The sequence below is a fragment of the Camelus ferus genome, chromosome 2, assembly GCF_009834535.1.
Source record: "Camelus ferus isolate YT-003-E chromosome 2, BCGSAC_Cfer_1.0, whole genome shotgun sequence".
In the NCBI taxonomy this organism is placed as follows: Eukaryota; Metazoa; Chordata; class Mammalia; order Artiodactyla; family Camelidae; genus Camelus; species Camelus ferus.
Window position 1 is genome coordinate 114306838 of NC_045697.1, and position 26262 is coordinate 114333099.

The 26262-nt window shown below is 35.1% G+C and overlaps 1 protein-coding gene across 2 annotated transcripts in view; it reads left to right on the top strand.

Moving 5' to 3' along the window:
- The window catches only part of FSTL5 (follistatin like 5), a 667511-nt gene that overhangs the window by 364422 nt on the left and 276827 nt on the right, over positions 1–26262 (top strand). For both annotated transcript variants that reach the window (XM_032465748.1, XM_032465755.1), the window contains one exon: positions 3202–3322. In XM_032465748.1, coding sequence (XP_032321639.1) covers positions 3202–3322 — 121 coding nt within the window. The remainder of the gene's footprint in view (positions 1–3201; positions 3323–26262) is intronic.

Below are 26262 nucleotides of genomic sequence, written 5' to 3' on the forward strand. Positions count from 1 at the left end.
CAATGAAATTATAAGTGGCCTCCTTGACCAAAGCATCCTAGGATACTTAAATGACAAAAATTCAGTGATTCTGGCCTTGTCAGGAATCATTAATTCAGATGTAACATACATTTTGAGGCACCTGAAGTGGGAAGTTTTGGAACCAGAGCCAGACAAAATGAAACAAATTGCCTACAAGTTTGAATCCCCTGCACCAGAGTGCTTAGTGTGTTACTTTACATATATACACACACACACACACACACACACACACATATATATATTTTTTTTTTCTTCCCAACAGTCAAACAATCAGTACTTTAAGGCCATCAAAATGCTGAATATTTGAAGTAATTGTTCCAAGCTGGTTATAAGATCATAGGAACGTATCTCCCGCATTTGGAACGCCCCAGACTGTTCCAAATCTCTCACTGGGAAACAAAGGAGAGATTTCACTTGGAAGTGTCTTAAGTAGGCTATTTCATTGACCAAAAATGGAATAAAGGAGGAAAACATGTATTTAAAACGTTTCAAATGGGGGTGGGTGCAGCTCAGTGGTAGAGTGTGTGCTTAGCACGCACGAAGTCCTGGGTTCAATCCCCAGTACCTCTGTTTAAACAACAATGACAAATTACCACCCCCACCAAAAAAACAAACAAAATTTTGATGGATGAAGAAATGAATCACCTCTCTCCTGTACATGGCATGGTCAACATCAGTGAACAGGTTTTGTTTTGTTTTGTTTTTAAAACAAAACTCACTAGCCAGGAGCATGCACTGTTCTAAAGCATATTCACGAAAACAGCATGTCCAGCTTGAGCTGTATAATCGTGATCAAACCAAGGTCAAGAGTAACTCAAGAGCAAGGGAGTCTTCAGCCAAAGCCAGTGTTGAGGACAAAGGTGGAAGTCTGTTCTCTCGGTCTAATACATGACTTAACCTGAGTAAAATAATTAGGACAGAAATAAACATGAGACAAACAATGATGAAAGCTTCCCCCAACTTTCTCTTCCATCTCTTTGCAAACATAGGCGTGAATAAAAGCCACTAAAAATGTTATTAAAATATCTGACCAAACCCTGACGCTGCTGCATCCTGAGAATGCCCGCAGTGCTAGCCCCGCAGATCTTTAGCAAGAGGGTAGCGAGGCCAAGGAGAGTCCCTGCGCCACCCCCACCCGGAAAAGTCATTTTCCATTATCTAATGGATAGCAGGTGGGGAGTGGCTGAGAGCTTGGTGGCTTTCTGAATAGAAAAGCAGTCTTTGTTTTCTCATTACTAGGCTTACAGGAGCGACGGCTTCAGCCATTCGTTGGGTTCTGTTAATCTCTCCAGCTGGATCGTGCTAGCCCTTGGGGCTTTCATACTTGCTCTCAACAAGATCTATTTGTATGGATCAATTAAAGCAGATAAAAGGTTCACCCTTTTTTCCACTCTAAGGCAGCAAGTTCCACCTTAACTTGTGACATTTGAATATAGTAAACAAGAATAGAGAAACCATTATGTTGTAAAAATGCTGTTTAGTGGCTCATGTACTGTCATTTCATAGCACTCAGGGGACTGGGGAGGAGGTGCGGTTGGTGGGCTGGGCTTGGAGGCTCCAGCGACCCTCAAGCTAATCTCCATCCTCAGAGCTGTCTCTGCAGCTCACCCATATGCAGGCTGAACTGAACTTTTAATAACAGTGTTCTAAAAAGGGTTAAAAAATAGCTCAAAAACATCAGAAAATCTTTAGAAATGACTGTCACCAATCTGCCATTGCTATGACCAAGAAAGCCCAAATCATACTACACTATCAAAGGAAATAATAAGACATCATGAATACACACGCGTAATGTGCATAAGCTAGTGTGGAAATCTGCAGCAAATTATTTGAATGAGAAGCATATTACATTGAAAAAATCATTTTTAACTTTAAATGATTATGTTTGAGTGTATATTATCTACACAAGTCTTGCAATTGTGTGCGCGCCCGTGTGTGTGTGTGTGTATATGTGTGTATGTACAGATAATCTTCAAAACAACCAGGAGGAGAGATGTTACTATTTAATTTTTTTTGTTTTGTTTCTGGGGTTTTTTGGGGGGGGTAGGTAATTAGATTTATTTATTTAATTAATTATTTTTAATGGCGGTACTGGGGATTGAACCCAGGACCTTGTACATGCTAAGGACATGTTCTACCACTGAGCTCTACCCCTTCTTTTAATTTCTGATTGAGAAAAGGTTGGGCGATTGGTTAGAAATTATAGAGCTATTAGGTGGGTCAGGCAGAGCCTGAACTCAGAACTACTTGACTTCAGACCCTGTGTTTTCTGATTATACCCCCTTTATAAAACACACACTGTGAAGCAATATGAACCACTGCCTCTGTATTTGGACGAATATGAAAGATCGTGGATACAACTGTACAGCTTCGCAGAATGAATAGGAAAGTTTGAAAAATCTTGGGGAGCCTTTTCACAAGACTGGCTTTTACAGACAAAGGCAGCAGAGCATAAAAAAGCCAGTGTCTCAGGCCGTGGACAGAGCACAGAGCACAAAGGCAGCTGGATGATTTTCCTCACCCAAGCCTGGGTAGACCTTCATCATTCACCAGTGCATTAAATTCTACCTGGCTCTTGGAAACAGTCATTTGCTTGATAGCTCCTTTGTGACCCAGGGAGTTAATACGCAATCCCCAGTGGCCTAACTTCCAGCTGGGGAGGAGTTTAGGCGGAGGAGAAAAAAAAATCTTATTCCACTTGTCACAAATAATAGGAAGATGGAAGTTGGAACCAACTACCTCACTATTTTTGTTAGGAAAGCGCTGTTCTGTTTTGACATAGGTCACTGAGACACCGGGGGCAATTTCCATGGGAAGATATTTCTGTGAGTCAGCATAAGCAGATGAAATGTACAATTTCACCATGGAAAGGAAATGGGTGAACTATAAAATGTCCTTTTAATGTTCAGACTTTCTGGGTCCTACTGTGAGACTTTTATATTAGACGGTTGAGACTAAATTCTAAATACCTATCTTAGTATCTAAATACATATTTAAGTCAAATGTGTAACTTTATATCTTTAAACGATTGAAAATAATTGTCCAGATTTTTCATAGGTTCAATTCTTTGCCCAAATGCTGACTTAAAATGACCTATTAAGTGCTTATTATGCATGATTAATTTTACTGTAGATTTGTGAAGATGCTGATATAATTACATGATTTTAATTTTCTTGTCAGGTGATAAAACAGGAGGAACTTGGCAAGGATCTTTCTGATTGTATTTTGTACGATCTACTGAAATATGATGATTTTAACTCTGACAAGCACCTGGCTCTTGAAGAGTTTTACAGAGCATTCCGTGAGTATGAGATTCATTCTCAAATTCCTCTTTGTTCTTTTCCCATTTCATTGCACAATATGGTGTGTTTGCTTGATCTCAAAGTACAAGTTGTTTCTTGAGAGGAGTGATACCATTGAGATAATTGTAGTATTTGGCTGTACTGAAACATGTAAAAGCTAAGGGATTTAGTAGTTCTAAAATGAAGAGCTGGAAATATTTGATAATAAACCTCGCTATCAGTTGTTGTTGATTTTAAGACATTAATTCCACCATTAATTCCAATGCTTCTTCCAAGGTTATTTCTGAGTTGTCATTATAGATCAAAAACAATTTAATTATTTACACAGTGACCCTTTTTTTTAACTGGGAAACCAGAGTAGATTAATAGATGAAGTTTACATACACATTAATAACAATAGTTAGCATCAGATTAAAAAATTATATTTATGTGAAGACACTCTAGAATGATTTATATATGTTTAAGTTACTTAAATACTTCTTAGGATTGAGTCATTGTGCTTCGTAAAGAAAGTTTAGAAGGCGATTTGGTTAGCACAGCTACTTGCCAGGTTAGTCTTTAAAAAATAATGCAAAGGAATAAAGGCTGAGAGACAAAAGACAGAAATGGAAGATTTAGATGCTGTGTGTAAAAGAAAAAGGAAAAAATTAAATGGTTGGTATCTGAAAATCACCAAAGAAATTTATATGTGTGTGTGTGTGTGTGTGTGTGTGTGTGTGTGTGTGTGTTTAAAATGTTTGGTAAACAAATGTTCGCTGGGCCAGGCAGAGACCATGGGACACAGAGAGGAATGTTAACAAGCAGACTTTGCTGGGTTCCCACTTGTCTGCACACCTAGTTCATACTATAGTGATCCATGCTGATAGCTCCCTTCCTGGAACAGGTCCTCCATCTACTTTCTTTTATGCAGTTAGGAGGAAGCTTGAAGTTTCTTTCTGAGTCTTTTGGGCCTTGATTGTTTTCACCTGGATATAATATGCATCCTAAATAGACAATTTGGGGTGGTAAGTTTTGCTCCCCTACAACAGCATAAATAAAATCTCAAGTTCATGACCCACCAGACTATTTAGAGAAACTAGTCCAACTGCAAGGTCCGTTCCAGGTCGAAATTCAATGGAAATATATCAATTCTTATTTCAATTTTGCTAACTTACTTTATTAAATAAGCACCCTGACCCATCCTCACTGACTTCTTTCCCCCACCCCATACTATGAAGACCCATGGATCTGGCTCCACACAGTTGACATCTAGAGCAATAGCAGGAAATATTTTTAATGGTGTACAACCTATCAAGCATCAATAGGATAACTAAATGGTATATTCATGGTGGATTTTTATTCAAAATATAGTTCTTCATGATGGAATAGTGAGGCTAGAAAGTAAGAAAAACATTGAAAATAAAGTGTGAATAATATACTACATTTATGATAACACCACCAAGACTGAAGAATGATGCCTGGTAATGTCAGCGTGTAGAATTTTGCCTAGAATCCTGCTACCTGGACCTGTCAAGGGGAAAAATGGTATCGTGTTTGAGATATGAGTTGATGTGGTAAGGAAGGCAAGGTAGATCAGTATAGTGTCCCGATAAAATTTTGTAATTCGGGAATCTGAATCATCTATAAAAGCATTCAATAGAGACATAGTAAAACATTGTTTATAAAGGCGTGTAATAGGAACTATGAATTTGGATAGAAGAACATCTATATGATGTCGTTAACTATCAGAAGGTAATATGGTAGCAATTTTATGGAAATTATCTATAGTAAATGCACTGAATCAAATGCATATTGTGATGATTCTGCCGTTTGGTCAAAATTAACACAAAAGGTCAACATTTTTAACATTTTGTATCACAAAGAGATATTAGGTAATGAAAGCACTTGGCAATCAGCAATCATAAGCTTTTATCTTTTTGAATAATCACAAGCTTTTTCCTTCGCTATGATAAAATGATATGTACATAATTATTTAGAGAAGATAATGTCTTTCTATGTCATTCTGGAATTATATGGAGTGTTTTAATATTCCTTGTGATCTCACCACGCTCTGCAAGGTTTCACACTTTCAGTGTATCACCCTTATTAAACAGGGTGCCAGGCTTTATAATGACTCCTTGGAAATGGCAAAGCTAACCTGTTTGAATGGACCATATCAGCAAGAGGTATTCATGTTACCTCAAAATGGGAGGGAAAAGATCCCAGTTCTTGTCTTACCCGAAAGAGAAGATTTCAGACAGGAGATAGAAGCGTTGTGTAGCAAAAGATTTTAAAGGTTTTATTAGCAAAGGGGAAGCACCCCTCCAAGACTGGGAGGTGGGCTGATCCAAGGGCGGGTAGCAATAGTCTTTGTTTACCCCCTTCTCTTATACCTCACTTAGAGGGGTGTCTCTTGATTGACTGACAGCTCTTGCCCCTGGAGTGCTTTGTCATGCTTGTCCCCTTTTGTGCATGTCCTTACCCATGTTGCACACAGGAAAACCCATTGTATGAGGCCTGACCCACAATGCTAATTACATTACAGTGAGCACTGGGTCATGTCTGGTTAGGTCTTTGTCGCTACTGTGCAGTCGTGGCTGTCAGGTTCTAACCGATTTCTCGCTGGCACTCATTTAGAATTGAAGCCCCTATATGCTGGAGGTGGGCATAATGCCATCTGCCACACCATTCTCCTTCTCCTCCACCTGTCTGCCCAGTGTCCCCACTTATCTAACTACCTAACATTTATACCTACATGTGAATAAGAAACATATGTCTGTTTCTTTCTCTGCTTCTGCTATGTTACAACTACACCCACCTCAGATTTGTAAAGTTTAGTCACAGGCTTTGTATAAGGACCTGATTTTAGAAAGTCCCTCTATTATAAAATATTAGTATCACAGATATAAATGTATAGCAATAGTGAAAAGGTGATCTCTTGTAAAATGATGTCTTAAGTACCCATGTGTACAGAGTGCTGTGATGTTAAAGCAACTTGAAAAGATAGACTTCCTTTCCTTGAGGAGTCTTTCATCTCAGACAGGTGCTGATAAAAATGACAGATACAGTAAGGGTAAAAAGTCATCATTTTTCACATTCAGCATCCATGCCCTTAGAGAGTTCCTAAAAAGAAAGCCCAGAAAACAAGAAAGGCCCTAAATGAATATCCAGAGGAATGAACTAAGGCCAGAGAAGTTAAACTTGTCTTGATCCATTACTCATTTACTGGTGGATTCAAGGATAGACAGATTTCTGGAGTTCCAGTTTGTTATTCTCTTTGCCACTGTATTAAAATGGAAGAAAGTAAAGGGTAATCTGCAAAGAAAAGAAAAAGATTAATGGCAAAACAAAAAGCACATCGCCAACAGATATTACACTATTACAGTGTTATCTTAGTAGTTATAAGGCTTTCTATAAAATAGCTTTTTTTTTCCATTTTGGATAGGATGAGTTATTGTATTATTTTCCAATAAGCATTGGATGGTATTCATAATTTTTCTCCAGAACTTTTGACATTATTAAAAATCCCTTTGATTTTTATTAAGATACTCAAAATCAATCCTCACTGTGAGCATGAAGTATTTTAAATCATGCCTTGTTTGATTAACAAATTTGGAAATCTATTTAATGGGATCCAATAAATATTCATTGCGGTCAGACAATAGTTTTGAATACTTAGAAAGAAATACTGAATCCTCTCCTTAAATGGTGAACACCCTGCACTGTAGCATTTTGCTGTCTTAATAGTAAAACATGTAGCTTTTTTCAGTACAGAGTTCTTATGGAATTAAAAATGAATTAATAGTGTCGTTAACTATAATGACTCGTGCTAACACACAATGAGTCAGCATTTTATTTTCTTCCAATGCAAAATTAAAATGCGGTGTTTGATTAAGTTTGACTTGCCTGGAACACTATAATTTTGCTTCAGATCTGTAGGTAAACGCAAGCTATTTGCCATCAGATGAGATGACCATACAGATAACTGAAGCATTTAATTTCAGAAGTGATGTTCAAATAAATGTTTCTATTGTCTTATGTTTGCAGTCAAATTCAATTAAGACGATAAAGTGCTACTACAAGATTATTAATTTTAGAAATTCATTGTTCTCATTTGGGCTTTCTAGATAATCAAAAATGGTATAATCGTCTACCCAGAGGAAGGCTATTTGTTTTGGAAATGCTTTCCATGGATTCAATATCCTGAGTTAAACTATAAATCGCTTTGACTTAAAGTTATATGAAATGAGGATTTTTGGGGGGTAATTCTGATAGATTCTTGAAATACCTATTTAATTATTATAAGTTGTAGTTCCCAAAACCATATACATAAACTTTAAGATGTGTAAGTGTTCTAGAGATTCAAGTTTAATGTCACAAATAAATCTGTCAATTCAAAATGATCTCTATGTGTGGAAGGAAGCAAAGGAAGGTGTGCTTCTCCTCAGCATAAAATAAATAGATTTTTGTAAGCATAGTGCATTCATTGTGAGCATTTATATTGAAACTAATCGTACAGTATCTTTCCTTGCTTAGAAGGAATAGATAATTAGGATTCTAAAATTCTAAATTGTTAAAAAAAAATCGAACACTTATTTTCAATCACTTAACTATGAATATATTCAAAATGTCATCTCTCTTTACATGAAAGTCTTCTTACTAGTATATAGATTTGATAATAACATTGTAAGGAAAAGAATGTTTATTTTTCTAGGAAATCACAATTGCTATAATAAAATGTTACTTATTGGAACCATGTAATAACCAGAGCAATAAAATATGACTACTATATTCATATTCATTGATATATCATGAGTATCTGAATGTACTTTATTTGAGAAAAATAGCAGAGTTCAGTGACCAGAATTAAGACTGTTGTGGTAACATAGATTTGGTGATGGGGCCAGGACTAGACAAGGAGTAGCAATAATGCAAGGAAGTGGCCATATTTGGAAAATGACTTACAAGCACAATCACCTTGATTTGATGTGTGATTACATATGCACAGAAGGAAGAGGGTAGGATCCAGGATGATGTCCGACGTTCCAGCTTGCATACAAAGGTGAATAATGATGCTATTCATTAAATCAGGGCACACGGGAAGAGAAGCACATTTGGGGACATATATTTGGTTAAATTTTAGACATATTGGCATATTCAAATAGAGACATTCGGTTGGAGATTGGGGTGGTCTGGAGGTCAGGTGGGAGCCCTGGGCCACAGATACAGATATAGAGCGTGCAGTTACAATTTGATACTCTGGCCGGGAGTGGGTACCCAAGGTGAATAGGTGAAGAGATGGGCAAAAGCGGAGTAGGAAACTAAAACTAAACAAGAGCAACCCTTAGAGAGGTAGGAAGAAAACCAAAGGACTACACCATCATGAAATTTTCATATGGAATTGTTGCCAAGGCTGAGTGCAAAAGAAGAAAGTATAGGGCAGATGAATGGACTGGATTTGGCAGGAAGGAAGTCGGTAATGTTGGGGTCAAAGCAAAAGTGCTGGTGGTTGGGAGACTGGATGTAAAAAAAATATTAAAAAACATAATGTTAAGCCAAGAGGTAGAGCACATAAGGGTGTATCAAGTATATATTTAGTTAAAATCCAAAGCAGGTAAAATTCACCCATGGTTTCACTAGTTAATACGATGGTTTCCTTTGGGGGACTTGCAGGGATGGGGTGGGGAACAGAAGGCAAGAGAGGGGATTCTCTGGTGCTAGCAACATCCTACTTTTTATCCTGATTAAAAAAAAAAAAACCCAAACTGATTTGGGAAATACTGCACTGGATAATTAGAGCTGCTTTAATCTAACCCCACACCAGATCATTGTAGGATAAAATCCTGCAGCAATTTTACTTGACTGGCACACGGGGAAATCACTTTTCTCCTCCATGCTTTGATCACAAAGTTAGTTTGCATGTTTGTACGTCTGTAATTTTCTATGTTGGTGTGTGTAGACCCACCTCAGTGGTTGGATATATACAGCACCGCCGGCTTACAGATAATTTCACTGTATATTACTTTGCTGTGTCTGGGTTCTTTAGCCCTTAGAGAAAAATAGCCCCCAAAACACGATTGCTGAGACCCAACCAATAGACGTATATTCCAAAAGGACAGGTTTTTGGTCTTAAAGAAAATATTCTTTATATTCCAACTGTTAATAAAAAGACAATGGATAAGGCAACACCAATTTGAACTATGATTTAAAAAAAAGAATGGGAATTCTTCCCATTCAAAGATGACTCTGTCTTCTCGGTTGTTAAGTTTGTACCTGTTGCACCTTTGTTTCTTTTCACTGATACCTGCTGGCATGCTACGCACCCTGATCTCTCACTGGTAAATTTTTCTTGTTGACTTGTTCGTAACTCCTAAGGGCAGACTCAATTAGATATTTCAGTGTCTTTTATTTCAAGTGAAGCATTTGTATGTATTTCTCAAAGTCTTGACTCTTTTTGTTACAGTGATATTGAAAAGGACTTTTCTGACACAGAGTGAAATTGAAATAAAAAATAATTAAGTGGTAACTGATTCTTTCTTATTTTCCGCGCTGTGCCGTACCTTGTCAATCGTAACTTAGCGCATCTGACTTAAAATCACTCTCCCCTGGTTTCAGCGTCATATTGTGGGGTGGAGTTTGCCTGAGGCTGTTTGTATACTTTCATAACCTTTTCTGTAATTCACTGGCCTTCGGCTTTGTTAATTCCATGCTGTTAACACCAGTTCCTCAGGAATGCCTTGAATTGAGCCTTGTGTTGTCCTTGTGTGATTCTGAAACCCTACAGGGATGGCATCTTCATATTGGCTTCACTGTCGAGACAGTGGTGACATTGCTGCCCCAGATCCGGTCCGTTTGGATGTGACAGAGTAGCTGCAGATTGGCACAAGAGCCTTTGCTTCATTTCAGAGTATCTCCAGTTCCCAAACTGAGCTTCTACTAATGGGATTTAATTTTTAACTGGCCAAAATTGTTCAAGAATGTACAGCAATTAAAATGTCATGTTTTAATTACCAGCTGTTTTCTGAATTCCCATGTCTAGGTTAGTCTGGGAGAATATATTTTATTTCAGTTTTATAGTTGAAAGTTTCCTTACAGGATTGTGCTCTGTCAAATGACCCTTTAGGGAGGCGTGTGTCTACCACGTGAGGGTTATTACGAAACAGAAAATAAGGTGCTTTTGAAATGTATAGTATCAGATAATCATCCATGTTTAAGCATTTGAATCTTTTACATTTTTTTTAATTTAAAGAAGTTGGAAGCTAATACTTAGAAAATACATATTTTTGCTAAAATTACTTTAATATATAATTATTATTCCCTCTTTTATAAACAGAGAGAGCTTGACTCCATCAGTTAAGTGAGTTCTCCCACTTTTGTGGAATAGTTAAATGGATATAACCAGATAAAACATAAATCTTTAAATAGACCTTATCAATGCGTATAGCAATCATAAGATTTACATTGAATATCTAATATTCATTTGAATCCATTGTGTCTGGTTGAAAAAAAAGAGAAGAAATAAAACAAGAGAAATAGATTTTTGGATTTTCATAAATTTTAAGCCAAATCACATATTAATAAAAGTTCTGCCAGAGTCTTTGCTTTCTGCTCGTGTTAACTACTATAATTCCATCTCTCTTTAAACAGTAACTATTTTTCTTATTGTAGAAGTTAAAGAAAACAGAAAGATCTGCAAGAGAAAATAGGAATCAATTTGAATTCCATCATTCAGTTACAATCACTTGTATGTATATGACTATGTTAATCTTATACACTCAAGAAATCTTTAATTCTACCTTCTTTTAATTAATTATATATTGAAAACATATCTTAACATCAACAAATATAGTTTAACATCATGTTTTTAAAGGCTTACATTGTGAGAAAATAACCATAATTATGAAAATTATAATCAGAACACATTATTCATTACCATTCCCATTATTATTCCTCTCCTAAGAGAGTAACACTGGCTCATGTGAAACATAACACAAGCAAAAAATTTAGCCATCTAATAATTTTAAACTTTCTAGCAGTCGCATTAAAAAAAGAAGAGAAAGGAGTGAAATTGATTTTACTAACCCTTTATCCCAATATAGCCAAAATAGTACTATCACGGCATGCAATCAATATGAAAATTAAGGAACAATTTTGTATCCTTTTTTCTAACAAGTTTTGAGATCTTCTGTACATTTTATATTTACAGCACATCTCAATTTTTTATGAGCCACACTCCAAATGTTCAATAGCCACATGTAGTAGTGGCCACCATCTTGGACAGTGTAACATTAAAATGTTAAAAACAAATCCATCTAAAAACTTACTCCAGTATTTTAAATACAAGATTCCAGTTGCAGATAAATAACATAGTGGGAAAATCATGTTCTTATCTATTTTTCAGGGAATCAGGAAAATACACACTCATGGGTAAATGTAATCATTTAAGTGGCAAAATATATACCCTCAACATAAATAAGACGTTGACTTTAAAAACAGGATTTGCTAAAATGTATTCAATGCCACCTTATAACGACATCTTCCAAATGTTGAAACATCAATCGATCATTAAAATCATATATCCCCTACCCACAGTTAATGCCTTTAAATTTGTATTTTCTGATTTTTTAAAATAATATTATTTTAAAATGAATGACTATTTTTTTTCTCCTGATTTAAAATCAATGCAGCAATTATGTAAGCTTTCCCTTGAGAACCTGTCAGTCTGGGAATAAAAGTGTCCCTAGCCTGAATTATTTCAGTCCTACACTTAGCAGTGAGACACTTTCATGGAGCCTGTACAACCTTATATACCACAAGGATGAATGTTTCATGGTAACTTTTTTGAAGTATTGAAAATAACTTCAGACTGTTGCTACCTCTGAGAACCCTAGGGAAGTTAATGTGCTGCATTCAACATAACAATAATTCTTTAATGCTTAGAAGTTACTGAAATATTTTGTAGTGCCTTGGGGTCAGCACAATGATAAGAAATGCATGTATATATCATGTAAACAAAGTCCATGTAAGATACCTTATTAACAGGCTTTGTAGTAATTCAGTGCATGATATCTTCTTGGTAATTTCTCTTACAGATATTTGAAAACCAGTAACACATTAGTTTTTAAGCAATCTTTTTGAGAATCAACAAAATAAATCATTAATACACATTATCTTCACACTTTTATACAAATACTTAATTTGGGGGGAGGGGATAGCTCAAATGATAGAGCACATGTTTAGCATGCATGAGGTCCTGGGTTCAATCCCCAGTACCTCCTCTAAAAATAAATAAATTAGTTACATTAAAAAAACCATTAATTACCTCCCCCAAGAAATAAAATAAAAAAAAAACTAAATTAAAAAATACTTAACTTGATGAGTATCTATGTAAAGTATGAATGCCTGACACTCATTCTATTTAGTAATGCTCAATCTTTTGATTATTGTACTCCATTTTATTCAATGAAAAGGTTTAATCTTTTAAGAAATTATATTGCAAACTCCATTAATTCATGAGGCCTCTATCTTTGCAGTGGCTTTTGGTGAGTTTTTAGCACAATCTACCATTGCTATCCTTAGTACATCTGAGAATGAAAATTTCATGTAATATTAAAATATGTATTTATCTTAAAATTTTAATAAATGTTTGTTATATCCTTAGAGGACAACTTAAAAATAGGTTTAAGTGAAATAAATTTCTTAACGAAAAGGAAATGGAGGCATCTATATACCGAGTGCTGTTTAGCTGCCTGACTGAGGGCTTTGTGAGGCATGGAACACTGTGTCTCATCTGCAACGTTCCCACTGCAAGTTGTGTTCATCCCACTGCAATCACTTCTATAGAAGGGCAGGAAATGCAGTAAACTTGTTACCATTCTTTCAAGTAATGTAAGCCCACCCTTGTTGTTGGCCATCAGATGGGACCCAAGAGAAGCATCTGTGATGTTTAAAGAATCATAGAAGTTACAGGTTACAGATGATCTTGAGAGGTAATACGCATTGATAGTGACTGCCTGAGGGACATCGAATGATTACTTTCTTTCTTCTGACTGTGGCTATCACTGAGTATTAACCATAATACTACTTTATTAAATACATAAATAAATTAGACATCGTAGTACACAGCATATTGTACTTGTCTATTCCAAAAGGATGGATGTTTTTAACTAAAAATAAAAGTTAGAAAGAGAAGTTGGATGGAAGAAGAAGAAAGAGGGAGACGGAGACAGAGAAGCAGGAGAGAGAAGAGAGATTAAAGGGAGAAAGTAGGAAGCCAGGCAAAGAAGGGTGATATATTGCAGGTAAGTATTGTGTAATTTAAAATTTATCAGCTGTGCAAAGATCCAATTCCATACTTTTACATATTTAAATTAATAGTTCAAGCTACAATGATTAACTTCATCCACAACAACCCCCATTTGTTCTAGTCTTATGTGACATTATCAAAGCTAGTCACTACAAATAGAAAGATAGATAAGAAACAGCTTCTCTTGTCAATGCAAGAAAATTAAATGGTAAAAGGAGATTACAAAATAATATCGTATAGGATAAAAGAAACATGTAAAATACCACAGGACAACCAAAAGTTGCACTCTCAGCGAGGGATTCTGAGCGGAGGTAACTTCTAAATTAAGTAGATTCCCAAATAGGAGTTCTTGAGGAGAAAGCCAGAGACCGGGTGCTTTTCTGCCCAGGAGGTGGTAACAGCCAAGACCCAGATGCGGGAAACTGCAAGGAGTTTGGGAGTTGAGGGAGATGAAAAGACAAAGTGGAAATTAGGGAGAAAAGAGGCTGAGGAGGGAGATAGGGAGTAGATCTTGAAATGCCATGAATACGTTATGGAGAAACTGATGGACAAGACCCTCGGCAGCAATTTGCCGTGGTCAGATCTAACTTTGGAAGGATCGTTTATGAAGCTGAGTGCGAGATGCAGTTAAGAAACATGAGCAGAAGCAGAAAGAACAGTAGGTGAGTGCGACCAGGGATGTGCTGGAACCAGTGATTAAATTTCTAGGAATTTCACTATAAGGTTGATGTCACTTTGGAAACTGGAAATTGGCCCATGGTGGACGTTTACACGTTCACCACAACAGTGCTGACCACCAGCTGCAGTCCTCTAGGTGATAAATTTTGAGGGACTGCACAAGGGTAATAGGTAAATAAGAGGGTAAGGACTTAAGGAATATTTAGAAGACCCCAAACACTTAGTGAAGCATAAGACTGATAATTTCTAGAAAAGATTCTTAGAAAATACGCATTGTTTATCCAAAATTAGTATTAGAATAATTGCATCAAGATAATGGTATCAACAACTTTGTTGTGATTTACAAAAAAAGACACCTAAATAATTGGTGACTTTTCTTGCTTTGTCACACTTCAAATTCAAAATATTCACATTATGGAAATCTTAATGTAACATTTTATAATAGCAGGAATAATTCATATATGTGATACAGTAGATTTCTTAACAATGAAAAGATGCTCCGAGAAATTTGTTGCAAAATTTTTGAGCTGCTGAAGTAAAAAATATGCTTTTTTCTTACCAATGAAAAAATGGAGATTGAAATAATATCAAATTAAATTAGTTGAACAAACTACAAATCTGAATCAGTGATTGCATTTAATGGTACATATACAGTTCATATTTCCATGGACACAGTTCATTTTGTTAGAATGTTCTTTTATAAGAACTTTCCATAGTAACATTCTGAGAAATGCATAGGTGATGGCTTGACATTTTTTTTTTAATGATTGCATCTTTGCTAAAATATATGAAGTGGTAACATTTCGTTTTGAGATCTGGAGTGTATCTTACTGTTATATTGACTGAGATTTTTTTTAACTTCTGAGTTGACATATTTCTTATAGGAAGGATATTATTTGTGAAGTCTCATTAAAAGTGCAGATTATTTTCTTGCCCTTTATAGACATTTTGATTCTCAACTAACAACATATGATTAAATATCTTCACATCTTTCAACTATGTTTAAACAACAGATGAAAGTGTCATATATACCACTGCCTATAAATATTCACATTATCACCTCATATTATAATTAAACAACTATATTTTAATACCATGTTTGAATAATATTTTGTAATGTAAAAATCTGTATTCCTAGTCTTTAAAACTTAAAATAGCACATTTTCATATACAGCGATGGATGCAAAAAATAAAGTGCCAGTAAATAATGGTCGTGTAAGATTATCCAGCCTCTTTGTCAGTGTTTTTCAGTTTTTTAGGATCTTTAAATTTTTAGGGTTTTTAAATTTAAATTTGAAACTTTTAAAATTTTGATTTCAAACTTGACTCCTCAAGTTAATAGTCACTGACATGTCAGGATTTTTCAGACACGGCTGTTTATGGAGATTGTAGGGTTTATCAAATTGAGATTATTCCTTAAAGTCCAGACTATGTAGTCACTTGTTTTTTTTTACTTTTTTAGCAAAGAATTGCTGTCTTTTCTCCAGAAACTATTTACTCTCCCTGCTGCTAGAGCCAATAAAGCAGAATAAACTGTATCTGATATTTTCTTTCCCTGACACTAATTTTATAATTTGTATTCCTTGGCCTTTCCCCATTTTTTGATGCATGGATAACTATTCAAAAGAGGATAACACCCAAAAGCATGAACATTTGATTCTAATAGTGTGTAACTGTCGCCATAGAGATAGTCTCTGTTGAGAGAGTTTCCCTACGTTTAGAAGATTTTTAGTTCTAACAGTGTTAGTGGCTTTAAGGAAAAGACTTTTATGGACAATTTTATCAGATTTTTTTCTTTTGATTTTAGCTGAGACTGGATTTCAGTGTACTGAGACTGACCTGTGCCGATTGGATTATTAAGAGCTTTTAGTTTCCTTGTAGAAACTATCAGAGACCTGAAATAGTTAGAGGTGGATGGAAACTATGTCACCTAGAAACCATACCCTAAGACAGAAATGGCTCAATTCACCACAAGGTGGGATTTATGAATGTACGTATAGATGGTGGAATTTGGTGTGAGTATTGCTTTCATCTTCCATCACACTTTCATAAATAGATGGGGACATAATTAGAGATAAGATGATATCATAATTGTTGCAAAGCCATTTATAATAAGTTACAGATAATAGAATCCAACACTGTAATAACTGAGGAAGGTACAAATCGTGCACCTTTGACATGACCAGTTCATTGGACCCTGAAATCTATCTACACAGTTGAATGCATCATTAAGTCATGGTCAGAAATTAGTGGTGTAAATATATTTCTTAAATTTGTTGGTAGGTTACTCAGAGTGCAATACTGTCCAAAAAAAAAAAAAAAATAAGTCTACAGAGTGATGTGCTTGTTCCACATGCATCCCTGACCATATGTTTTTAATACTATTGTGATTCAAACAAAACACCTATTAGTGAAAGAACAGAATTATTTTGGGAAAAAAAAACTGTATCTGTCATGTGCTAGAAATAGTGGCAGAATTTGCACCTTGTCGAGCATAACAGATAAAATGGTTCTGAATGGTTGCTTGCCAGCGATCTCAGTAAGTAAATTTACATATTGGATTCTACTAGAAGGGAGAAAAGAATCTTGTTTGACTCTAAACAGTCTGCTGCCTTTAAAAAAAATAGGTACCAGCTAAAACATTATTTCAGATGCAACTGCAGAATTCTTCATCTTGAAAAACTTGTCAATCTTACACTCATCTGTCAGTTTAAAAAACAACCTGTGAACTTACAATTAAAAGCAAAGTATAGTTACATTAATTCTGATTTGTCAACATTTCTGAGATAATGGAGAAAGAAGTTACAGATGTGGTAGATTTAAAATGTACCTGTAAGACATTCTATGTTCCTGGATTAGAAGATTTAAAATATAGTTAAGATTTCAATGCTACCCAAAGTGATCCACAAATGCAATGCAATCCTTACCAACATTCTAGTCGTATTTTTGCCAGAAATAGAAAATTCCATCCCAAAATTCATATGGAATTTCAAGGGATCTTGAATAACTAAAATAATCTTGATAAAGGAAAACAAATTTGAAGATCTTACATGTCCTTATTTTAAAACTATAAAGCCACTGTCAAAGCAGTGTGATACTGGTGTAAAAACAGACATTTGGAACAGAATGAAAAGCCCCCAAATTAAATCCTCACACATAAGGTCAAATGATTTTCAACAAGAATGCCAAGACCATTCAATGGGTAAAGGACAGACTTTTGAACAAATGGTATTGGGAAAACTGGATATTCACATACAAAAAAAATGAAATTGGAGTCTTACCTTACATCATTTACAAAACTTAACTCAAAAAGAATCAATGACTTAGAAGTAAGAGCTAAAATTAAAAAACTATCTGAAGAAAACAAAAGACAAAATCTTACAACATTGGATATGGCAATGATTTCTTGGATAGGATGCCAAAAATATAGGCAACAAAAGAAAAATAGTTAAGTTGGACTTAATCAAAATGAACAGAACTTTTGGGCATCAATGAATACTATCAGTAGAGTGAAAGTCAACCCAGGAAATGGTAAAAAATATCTGCAACTCATCTATCTAATAAGGGGTTAATATCCAGAATATGTAAAGAACTCCTAAAACTCAAAAACAACAGAAAAGCAACCCAATTAAATATGGACAAAGGACTTTATACAGTTAATTCTCTGAAGAAGATATGCATAAATCCAATAAGCACATAAAAAGAGATGTTCAACATCACTAATCATCAAGGAAATGCAAATCAAACCCACAATGAAATACTTCACACCTATTAGGATGGTGATTATCAACAAACCAGGACCCTATACTAACTTATAGCTCTCCAGTATACCACTGACCACACACTGTTATAATGCTCTGTTTATTGTCAGGCATTCTCTGGTTGTAGGATGTGTTAGATCAGGGATATTACCTGTATTCAATGTCTACTGCTTCCTTAACACATTACCAAAAATGTATAGACTTAAAACAAGACAAATTTATCACCTTAGAGTATTGTAGGTCAGAAATCAGACACAGATACCTCTGGGCTGAAATCCATGAAGTGCCAAGGCTCATTCCTTCTGGGGGTGCTAGAAATAAGTTATTTTCTTGCCTTTTTCAGCTTCTAGAAGCCACTACATTACTTAGCTCATGGCTCCAATCTTCCGTCTTCAAAGCAGGCAACTTTGGGTCAAGTCTTTCTCAAGCTGCCCATTTCTGGTTCTCTCCTTCCTGTCTCCCTCTTCCACTTACAAGAACCCTTGTGATTACATTCCCCCTCCCCCCACAGCATATTCCAGAATAATCTCCCTATCTCAAGGTCAATTGGTTAGTAATCTTAATTTCAACTGTAACCTAAATTCTTCTTTGCCGTGTATCCTAACACATCATCTGGGTCAGGGATTAGGATGTGGACATTTTGAGGGGTGGGGTGTGGGTACCACACTGTCCAAGTAGATAGCATATTCTGGATGCTTATTTTATGAATGCGCAATCCATGAATGAATTTCAGAAGACATCAAATTCAATATGATAATTGCAGTATAAAGCAATGTTTGTGCACTGTCTATGAAAAGCATCGTGCAGGCATAGTGCTACTGTGTGAGTCAACACAATATGGCCTAGTGTAAATAACATGGAAATCACAAGCGAAGGACTGGAATTTTTTCTCAGCCCTGATTCTTCCTATTCTTGATTTGAGAATGGTTAATTAATTTTTCCAAGAATCACTTTTTGTATGTTGTTTTGATTTATTTTCTCCTTGAAACATAGAGACTGAAGTAGGACCTGACATACTTATTCTACACAAGTACAAATATCAAACTAGATAGTACATTTAAAAACTCTTCTTAAACCCTCCACACAATTATAATATTGTCAATCGAAGCTTAAAAGGGATGCTATCTTATTTCATACCTGAATTACTATCTGGGATGATTTGTCCTCGATTTGTCATTTGAACTTGAATTTAAGGATGCTTTAAATTTTAGGATAGTCTACAAAAGACATAAGGCAACAGTTTTCTTGCTCTGTGGAGCCCCATTATACTTGGTGTTTTTTTTTTAAAGAGAAAAATGTATTGGTCTGGCTACTTAAGTTTTAAGTACATGGTACATGGTTAAATTTTAAACAGAAGACAGAGCCACCTTTCACTGCTTTAAACCACTGCCAACCCTATCCTCCCAGCCTTTACATTTGAGCACCTTATTTCTGCCTTGATCTAGGACATCGATGTCTGAGTCTGGGTCTTTGTCCTGATATGTGCCTTCAGTCACCTGGGACCCTGAGGAGACTTCTGTTCTGACCCTCTTCTATTTATATTTGTTTCCCATTTAAGTCATCTTTGCAAAAAAGTTTGACTGAGTGTGTAGAAAAGTTGGTAGTTAAATCAGCAATGAATATTTTAAGGATAAAGTGATATATTAAACGAGTTGTAGAGGTTTGCTAGAGTTTTTGTAACAAAATGTCACAAACCTGGAGCTTAAACAACAGAAATTTATGTCTCAGTTCTCCAGAGGCAAGATGTCCGCAATACCAATTTGGTAGGATTGGTTCTTTCTGTGGGCTGAATGAAGGCTCTGTTCCAGGCCTCTCTCCTTGGCTTGTGGATGGCTGACTTCATGCTCACATGGTGTTTTCCTAAATGCGTGTCTCTGTGTGCAAATCTCTTCTTTTTTTAAACACCATTATTGTGGTATGGTTCCTGTACAGTAAACTACACATATTTCAGATGTACAATTTGATGAATTTTGATAGATGTGTACACCTGTGAAATCACCACCACAATCAAGATAGCTAATATTTCCATCACTCCCCAAGAGGTGCAAATTTTGTACTCTTGAGTTCTGCCTTCCCACTTCCTTTTTCCCCTGGTAACCATAAGTTTGTTCTCTATGTCTGTGAGTCAGTTTCTGTTTTATAGATAAGTTCATTTGTGTCCTTCTATTTATTTATTTATTTATTTATTTATTTAGATTCCACATGTAAGCGATATCATATGGTATTTTTCTTTCTTTTTCTGGCGTACTTTGCTTAGAATGACAATCTCCAGGTCTATCTACGTTGCTGCAAAGGGCGTTAGTTTATTCTTTTTATGGCTGAGTAATATTCCTTTGTGTGTATATATATTATACATATGCAAGTTCTTTATCCAGTCATCTGTTGATGGACATTTAGGTTGTTTTCATGTCTTGGCTGTTGTAAATGGTGCTTCTGTGAACATTGGGATGCATGTGTCTTTTCCAATTATGTATTTCTCCAGATATTTGCCCAGGAGTGGGATTGCTAGATCATATGGTAAGTCTATTTTTAGTATTTTTAAGGACTTCCATACTGTTCTCCATAGTGGCTCTAATTTAGATTCCCACTAACAGTACAGGAGAGTTTCTTTTTTCTCCACACTCTCTCCAGCATTTATCATTTGTGAACTTTTTAATGATGGCCATTCTGACTGGTGTGAGATGGTATCTCATTGTAGTTTTGATTTGCATTTCTCTAACAATTAGTGATGTTGAGCATCTTTTCATGTGCTTATTGGCCAACTGGATGACTTCTTTGGAGGGATATCTATTTAGGTCTTCTGCCCATTTTTTGATTGGGTTGCTTGATTTTTGATATTAAGCCATATAAGCTGTTTGTATATTTTGGAAATTAGTCCCTTGTCAGTCACACCATTTGCAAATATTTTCTCCCATTCTGTAGGTTGTCTTTTCATTTTGTTGATGGTATCCTTAGCTAAGTAAAAGCTTTTAAGTTTAATTAGGTCCTATTTGTTTATTTTTGCTTTTATTTCCATCACTCTAGAAGCTGGTTCAAAAAAATATTGCTGTGATTTACGTCAGAGTGCTCCGCCTGTGTTTTCCTCTAGGAGTTTTATAGTATCTGGTCTTACATTTAGGTCTTTAATCCATTTTGAGTTTATTTTTGTATATAGGGTTAGAGAATATTCTGATTTCAATCTTTTGCAGGTAGCTGTCCAGTTTTCCCACCACCACTTATTGAAGAGACAGTTTTTTCTCCATTGTATATTCTTGCCTCCTTTATCGTAGATTAATCGACCATAAGTGCATAGGTTCTGGACTTTATCCTGTTCCATTGATCTGTGTGTCTATTTTTCTGCCAGTACCATATTGTTTTGATTACTGCAGCTTTGTATTATAGCCTGAAGTCAGGGAGCATTATTCCCCCAGCTCCGTTCTTTTTCAAGACGGTTTTGGCTATTTGGGGTCTTTTATGTTTCCATACAAATTTTAACATTTTTTATACCAGCTCTGTGAAGAATGTCATTGGTAATCTGATAGAGATTGTATTGAATCTGCAGATTGCCTTGGATGATATGGTCATTTTAATGATACTGACCCTTCCCATTCAAGAACATGGTATTTCTTTCCATCTGTTTATGTTATTTTCAATTTCTTCCACTAGTGTCTTAACAGTTTTCAGAGTGCAGGACCTTTGCCTTCTTAGGTAGGTTTAATCCTAGGTGTTATATTATTTTTGGTGCGATGGTAAATGGGATTGTTTCCTTAATTTCTTTTTCTGCAATTTCATTGTTAGTGTATAGAAATGCAATTGATTTCTGTATATTAATTTTGTATCCTGAAACTTTACCAAGTTCATTGATGAACTCTAGTAGTTTTCTGGTCACTTCTTTAAGGTTTTCTTTTTTTTATGTATAGAATCATGTCATCTATGAACAGTGACAGTTTTACTTCTTCTTTTCCAATTTGGGTTCATTTTATTTCTTTTTCTTCTCTGATTACTATGGCTAGGACTTCCAAAACTATGTTGAATAAAAGTGGCAAGAGTGGGCATCCTTGTCTTGTTCTTGATCTTAGAGGAAATGCTTTCAGCTTTTCACCATTAAATATGATGTAGGCTGTGGGTTTGTCATATATGAACTTTATTATGTTGAAATATGTTCCCTCTATGCCCACTTTCTGGAGAGTTTTTAAGCATAAATGGATTTTGAATTTTATCAAAAGCTTTTTCTTTATCTATTGAGATGATCATATGGTTTTTATTCCTCAGTTTGTTAATGTGGTGTATCACATTGATTGATTTGCAGATACTGAAAAAACCTTGCATTCTGGGGATAATTCCCACTTGATCGTGGTGTAGACCATTCTAATGCATTGTTGGAGTCAATTTGCTAGTATTTTGCTGAGGATTTTTGCAACTATATTCATAAGTGATGTTAGCCTATTTTCTTTTTGTGTGTGTGTGATCTCTTTGTCTGGTTTTGCAAATCTCTCCTTTTTATAAGTACATCAGTCATATTGGATTAGGGCTCCCTCTAATGACCTCATCTTAACAACTAATTGCACTTGCAAGATCCCTGTTTTCAAACAACGTCACATTCTCAGGTGCTGGTGGTTAAAATGTCAACAAATGAATTTTTCTGGGGGACACAATGCAACCCATAACACCAGTCACCACATCAAACACATTTTTAACAACTGGAGCACACAAATTATGCTCATAAGTAAGATGTAGAAAAAATAAATTTAAAAAAACCCTAAATAATACATAAATAAGATGAAACATAGTTGTTGGAATTTTCCTGTAAAAATATTGCCTTAAATGTAATTTGCACAGGAATGCTTTTCTCCATAAAATTTAAAAATAATAGAGCACTTACAAGAGAGCATGATTACAACTTATTAAGGAGATTGTGCAAGTGATTTAACTAAAATATGCAAATAGATGAGGATAGTCAGAACAAAAGCAAGTCAAGTGTTTTACGTAGTATCAAAAATATACAAATAATCAGGCTTATTTTGTAGATCCATATTTTGTTAAGCCGAACAATTTTGATTTCGCATATAATTTTTCAGGTAGATAAAGCATTATTATTTGAGTTTGATCAACAGCAATTAATTTGGTTACCTTTCTACTAGGAGTTCCCATTCCACTTTTATGCATTTCAATAAGCATTGGCATAATACAAGCTACAGTTTGATCAAGGTGTGTTACATTCATTATCCTGTCTCTGGATCAGTTTCAGTGCCAGCTTCTCTGATTTTTATTTCATCCTTATTGATAAATACTTGTCTTCAGTGTGTTCTCTGAAAGAGTTAAATGGACATCCTCTCTCCATGTTCATTCAAGACTCTCTTTATTTTGTCATTGAGAAAAATCATCACTAGGTATATTTTGAATTATTATCTCACAATTATTGAGCCAAATTACATGTGTGATAAAAGCTTTTTGGTTTTCAAAAGCCAACAACATGAGGTGATGCATTGTCAGGATTATTTAGAGGTTAATGGCTACTTCTGAACACAAGGATTTTGTTCAGTTGACCATTTCCCTCTTATTTTCTCAGGTAAAATTGACACTCAAAAGAAAATAAAGTATCATACAAAAAACATAGTTTGTAAGTCATAAAATAATCTATATGCATTCCTATCCAATACAATAAGAGAATATATGTGATATAACTATTATCAGATAAATAATGATCTTCCTCTTTAAAATATTATATGCACTATCATTTAGAAACAGTAAAAAAAAATAGTTTTCTCATTTTTTATTCAGCCTCAATCAATATGATCATCTGTCCATCATATGTTCAAAAGAAGAATAGCACTGAAATTTTAAAACTTGTTAGCCCTAAAGAGTCGATCCTTAAAATTTTGTCATACTGATTATCTTTAAATGTATCACATTTGGCCATTTTAAAATTTAAAATTATAAAGGTTATTATAAAGTAGTTGATTCAGAAAAAACTGAAAATCACACCCTTCTTTCTCTATCTTTTTCCTTTAAAACCAATCAATGAATAGAAGTCAGTTGTTGATGTTATGAACTTATTTCATAATTTCTTTCTTATTATAAGTTCTTTTCTTATTATTAAACATTTTATGTTTCAACATAAAATAAAATAAAATAAAAGTTAATGCTGTTTCTCAGTTTCGAAATAAATATATAGACTTTGCTTAATTTTGTTAGGCATCTTTGATGCTTAATTTTAAATTTTTAATCCATCCTTTTAGTTTATTATGAAATATGACAAATATGGTGTTTGAGAGCTGCTTCATACTTGTGTCCAACTGGTGATAAAAAGACTCTGAAAAGTCTTATGTCTCATGGCATTGTTGCAGAAGGAGCTTATAAGGTAGAAGAGTTGTCCCATGCTTCATGGCCCTTCCTTCTCTTCCTCTTCAGCTTCAGGTCCAGATTGCCTTCTCAGCTCATTCTCTTGGCTGTGGGCACCTGCCTCTGCATGAGACCACAAGGGGTGACTCACAGCCACACTTCACTTCCCTTTTCTTTAGTTTCCATAAAGCTAGCACACAGTGCTGTACGGACAAACCAGGTATTATTAAAGGGTTAGATTTACTAAAGAGGATTATAAATTGATTACAAAAAGCGAAACCCTGAACTGTAAGTTGGACATTTCCCATAAACCAAAGCAGAAGCTTGCAGAGAGTCAGTTTGATTCCTCTGTGGATTTCCCTGGTCACCAGTACTGCTTATTCTACCTGCTCTCTGGGGCTCTAGGAAACTTCCTCCTTCTTCTCGGGTTCATTTTGTTAATCTTCACTCTATGGCTGGTGAGCTTCATTTCACAGGATTGTCCAGAGTGAACAGTGGACACCGCAAGGCTGAAGTTCCTTAGAGTACCTCTTCATTAACAGATGGGGCTTTATTCTTTAGAATGTCCAGGACTCAGAGTTTAATCCAACACACACACACACACACACACACACACACACACACACACACACACACCAGATACCAGTAGGCTCCTATATCCACAGACATTCCTGCCAAGATCTAATTTGCAGCACAAATTCTCTCACAACCCTGTTCAGATTAGGCACACCCTCCCATGGCTCTGTAGAAATAGGGGGGAAAAACCCAAAATTCTTGTAATTACTGTTTCTTGGCAACATACTAGAGAAGAATGGAAATTTCCTTGTCATGATCATTATTATTCCCTTTACTTGTCTCCCAGGAGGAGTATATGAGGTCACTTTTTTATTTCCATTCCATTTTCCAATACTAAATTATCATCAATAAGGTCTAGGCAGGGAATGAAATAGATGGTTTTTTTATGTACTACAAAATATGTTAGCATTAATAAAAGCACAACTGCTTGTTAAGTGGTAGACTGATTCCATTAAATAAAGAACTATTTGGGGAGTTCCATTTTATCTGCATAGTCAATTTGTGTAATAATATTACTTCTTCTTAAGCAAGAAAATTTTTCGTAATGTATGTTTTTACTAAGACAAAATGGTAGTAAAACAGTTAGCTAGAAGACACTAGTAGACTATTTTCTGAAGATTCTTACAGCATTAAACATGTTTATTTGGGTAACTATAAGCAAATGGCATGCTGTAATCAGGTATACTGTTATAAAATTGATATGATTGCTTTTTGAGAGTTTAAATATGTTAAATTTCATTTAAAAAGAGTCACATACCCTCAAATATTAAGTTTACTGAGAGAATCCTATTCTCATAACTGTGGAAATCTAGTTTTTATGTTTCCTGAATACAGAAGTAGAAAGACTGATAAATAATCTCTCAAATAATGCTGTTTTTATTTTTTCCTTACTTTTGGGGGGAGTTGAAGTTAAGCCTAGATTAAACTATTCCATTAGAAAATAGAGTTTTAAAAAGAGAAACAAATAAAAAATTTGACCCATCTTCTTTATAAAAATGAATATACAATATAAATTTTTACTTTGTTCCAAATTATACAGTACATCTACAGGCATTTAATGTTTGTACATTTAATTAAATGCAAACACAAGCTACAATCTCTTATTAAATATATTCAGTGACCAGTAATTTAAAAGTTTCCTTTTGACCATTACCATTGAACCCATCCCTACATTAACAACAAGTAAAAGTACTATTTATACTACACAAATTTTAATTTCTGAATCAAATAGGAAATGTTCCTGACTAAAAATTGTGTGGCATGAACAGATTCAATTACAGCTCAGCTTACTGATCTTGGAAGAAGCAGATGAGGATAA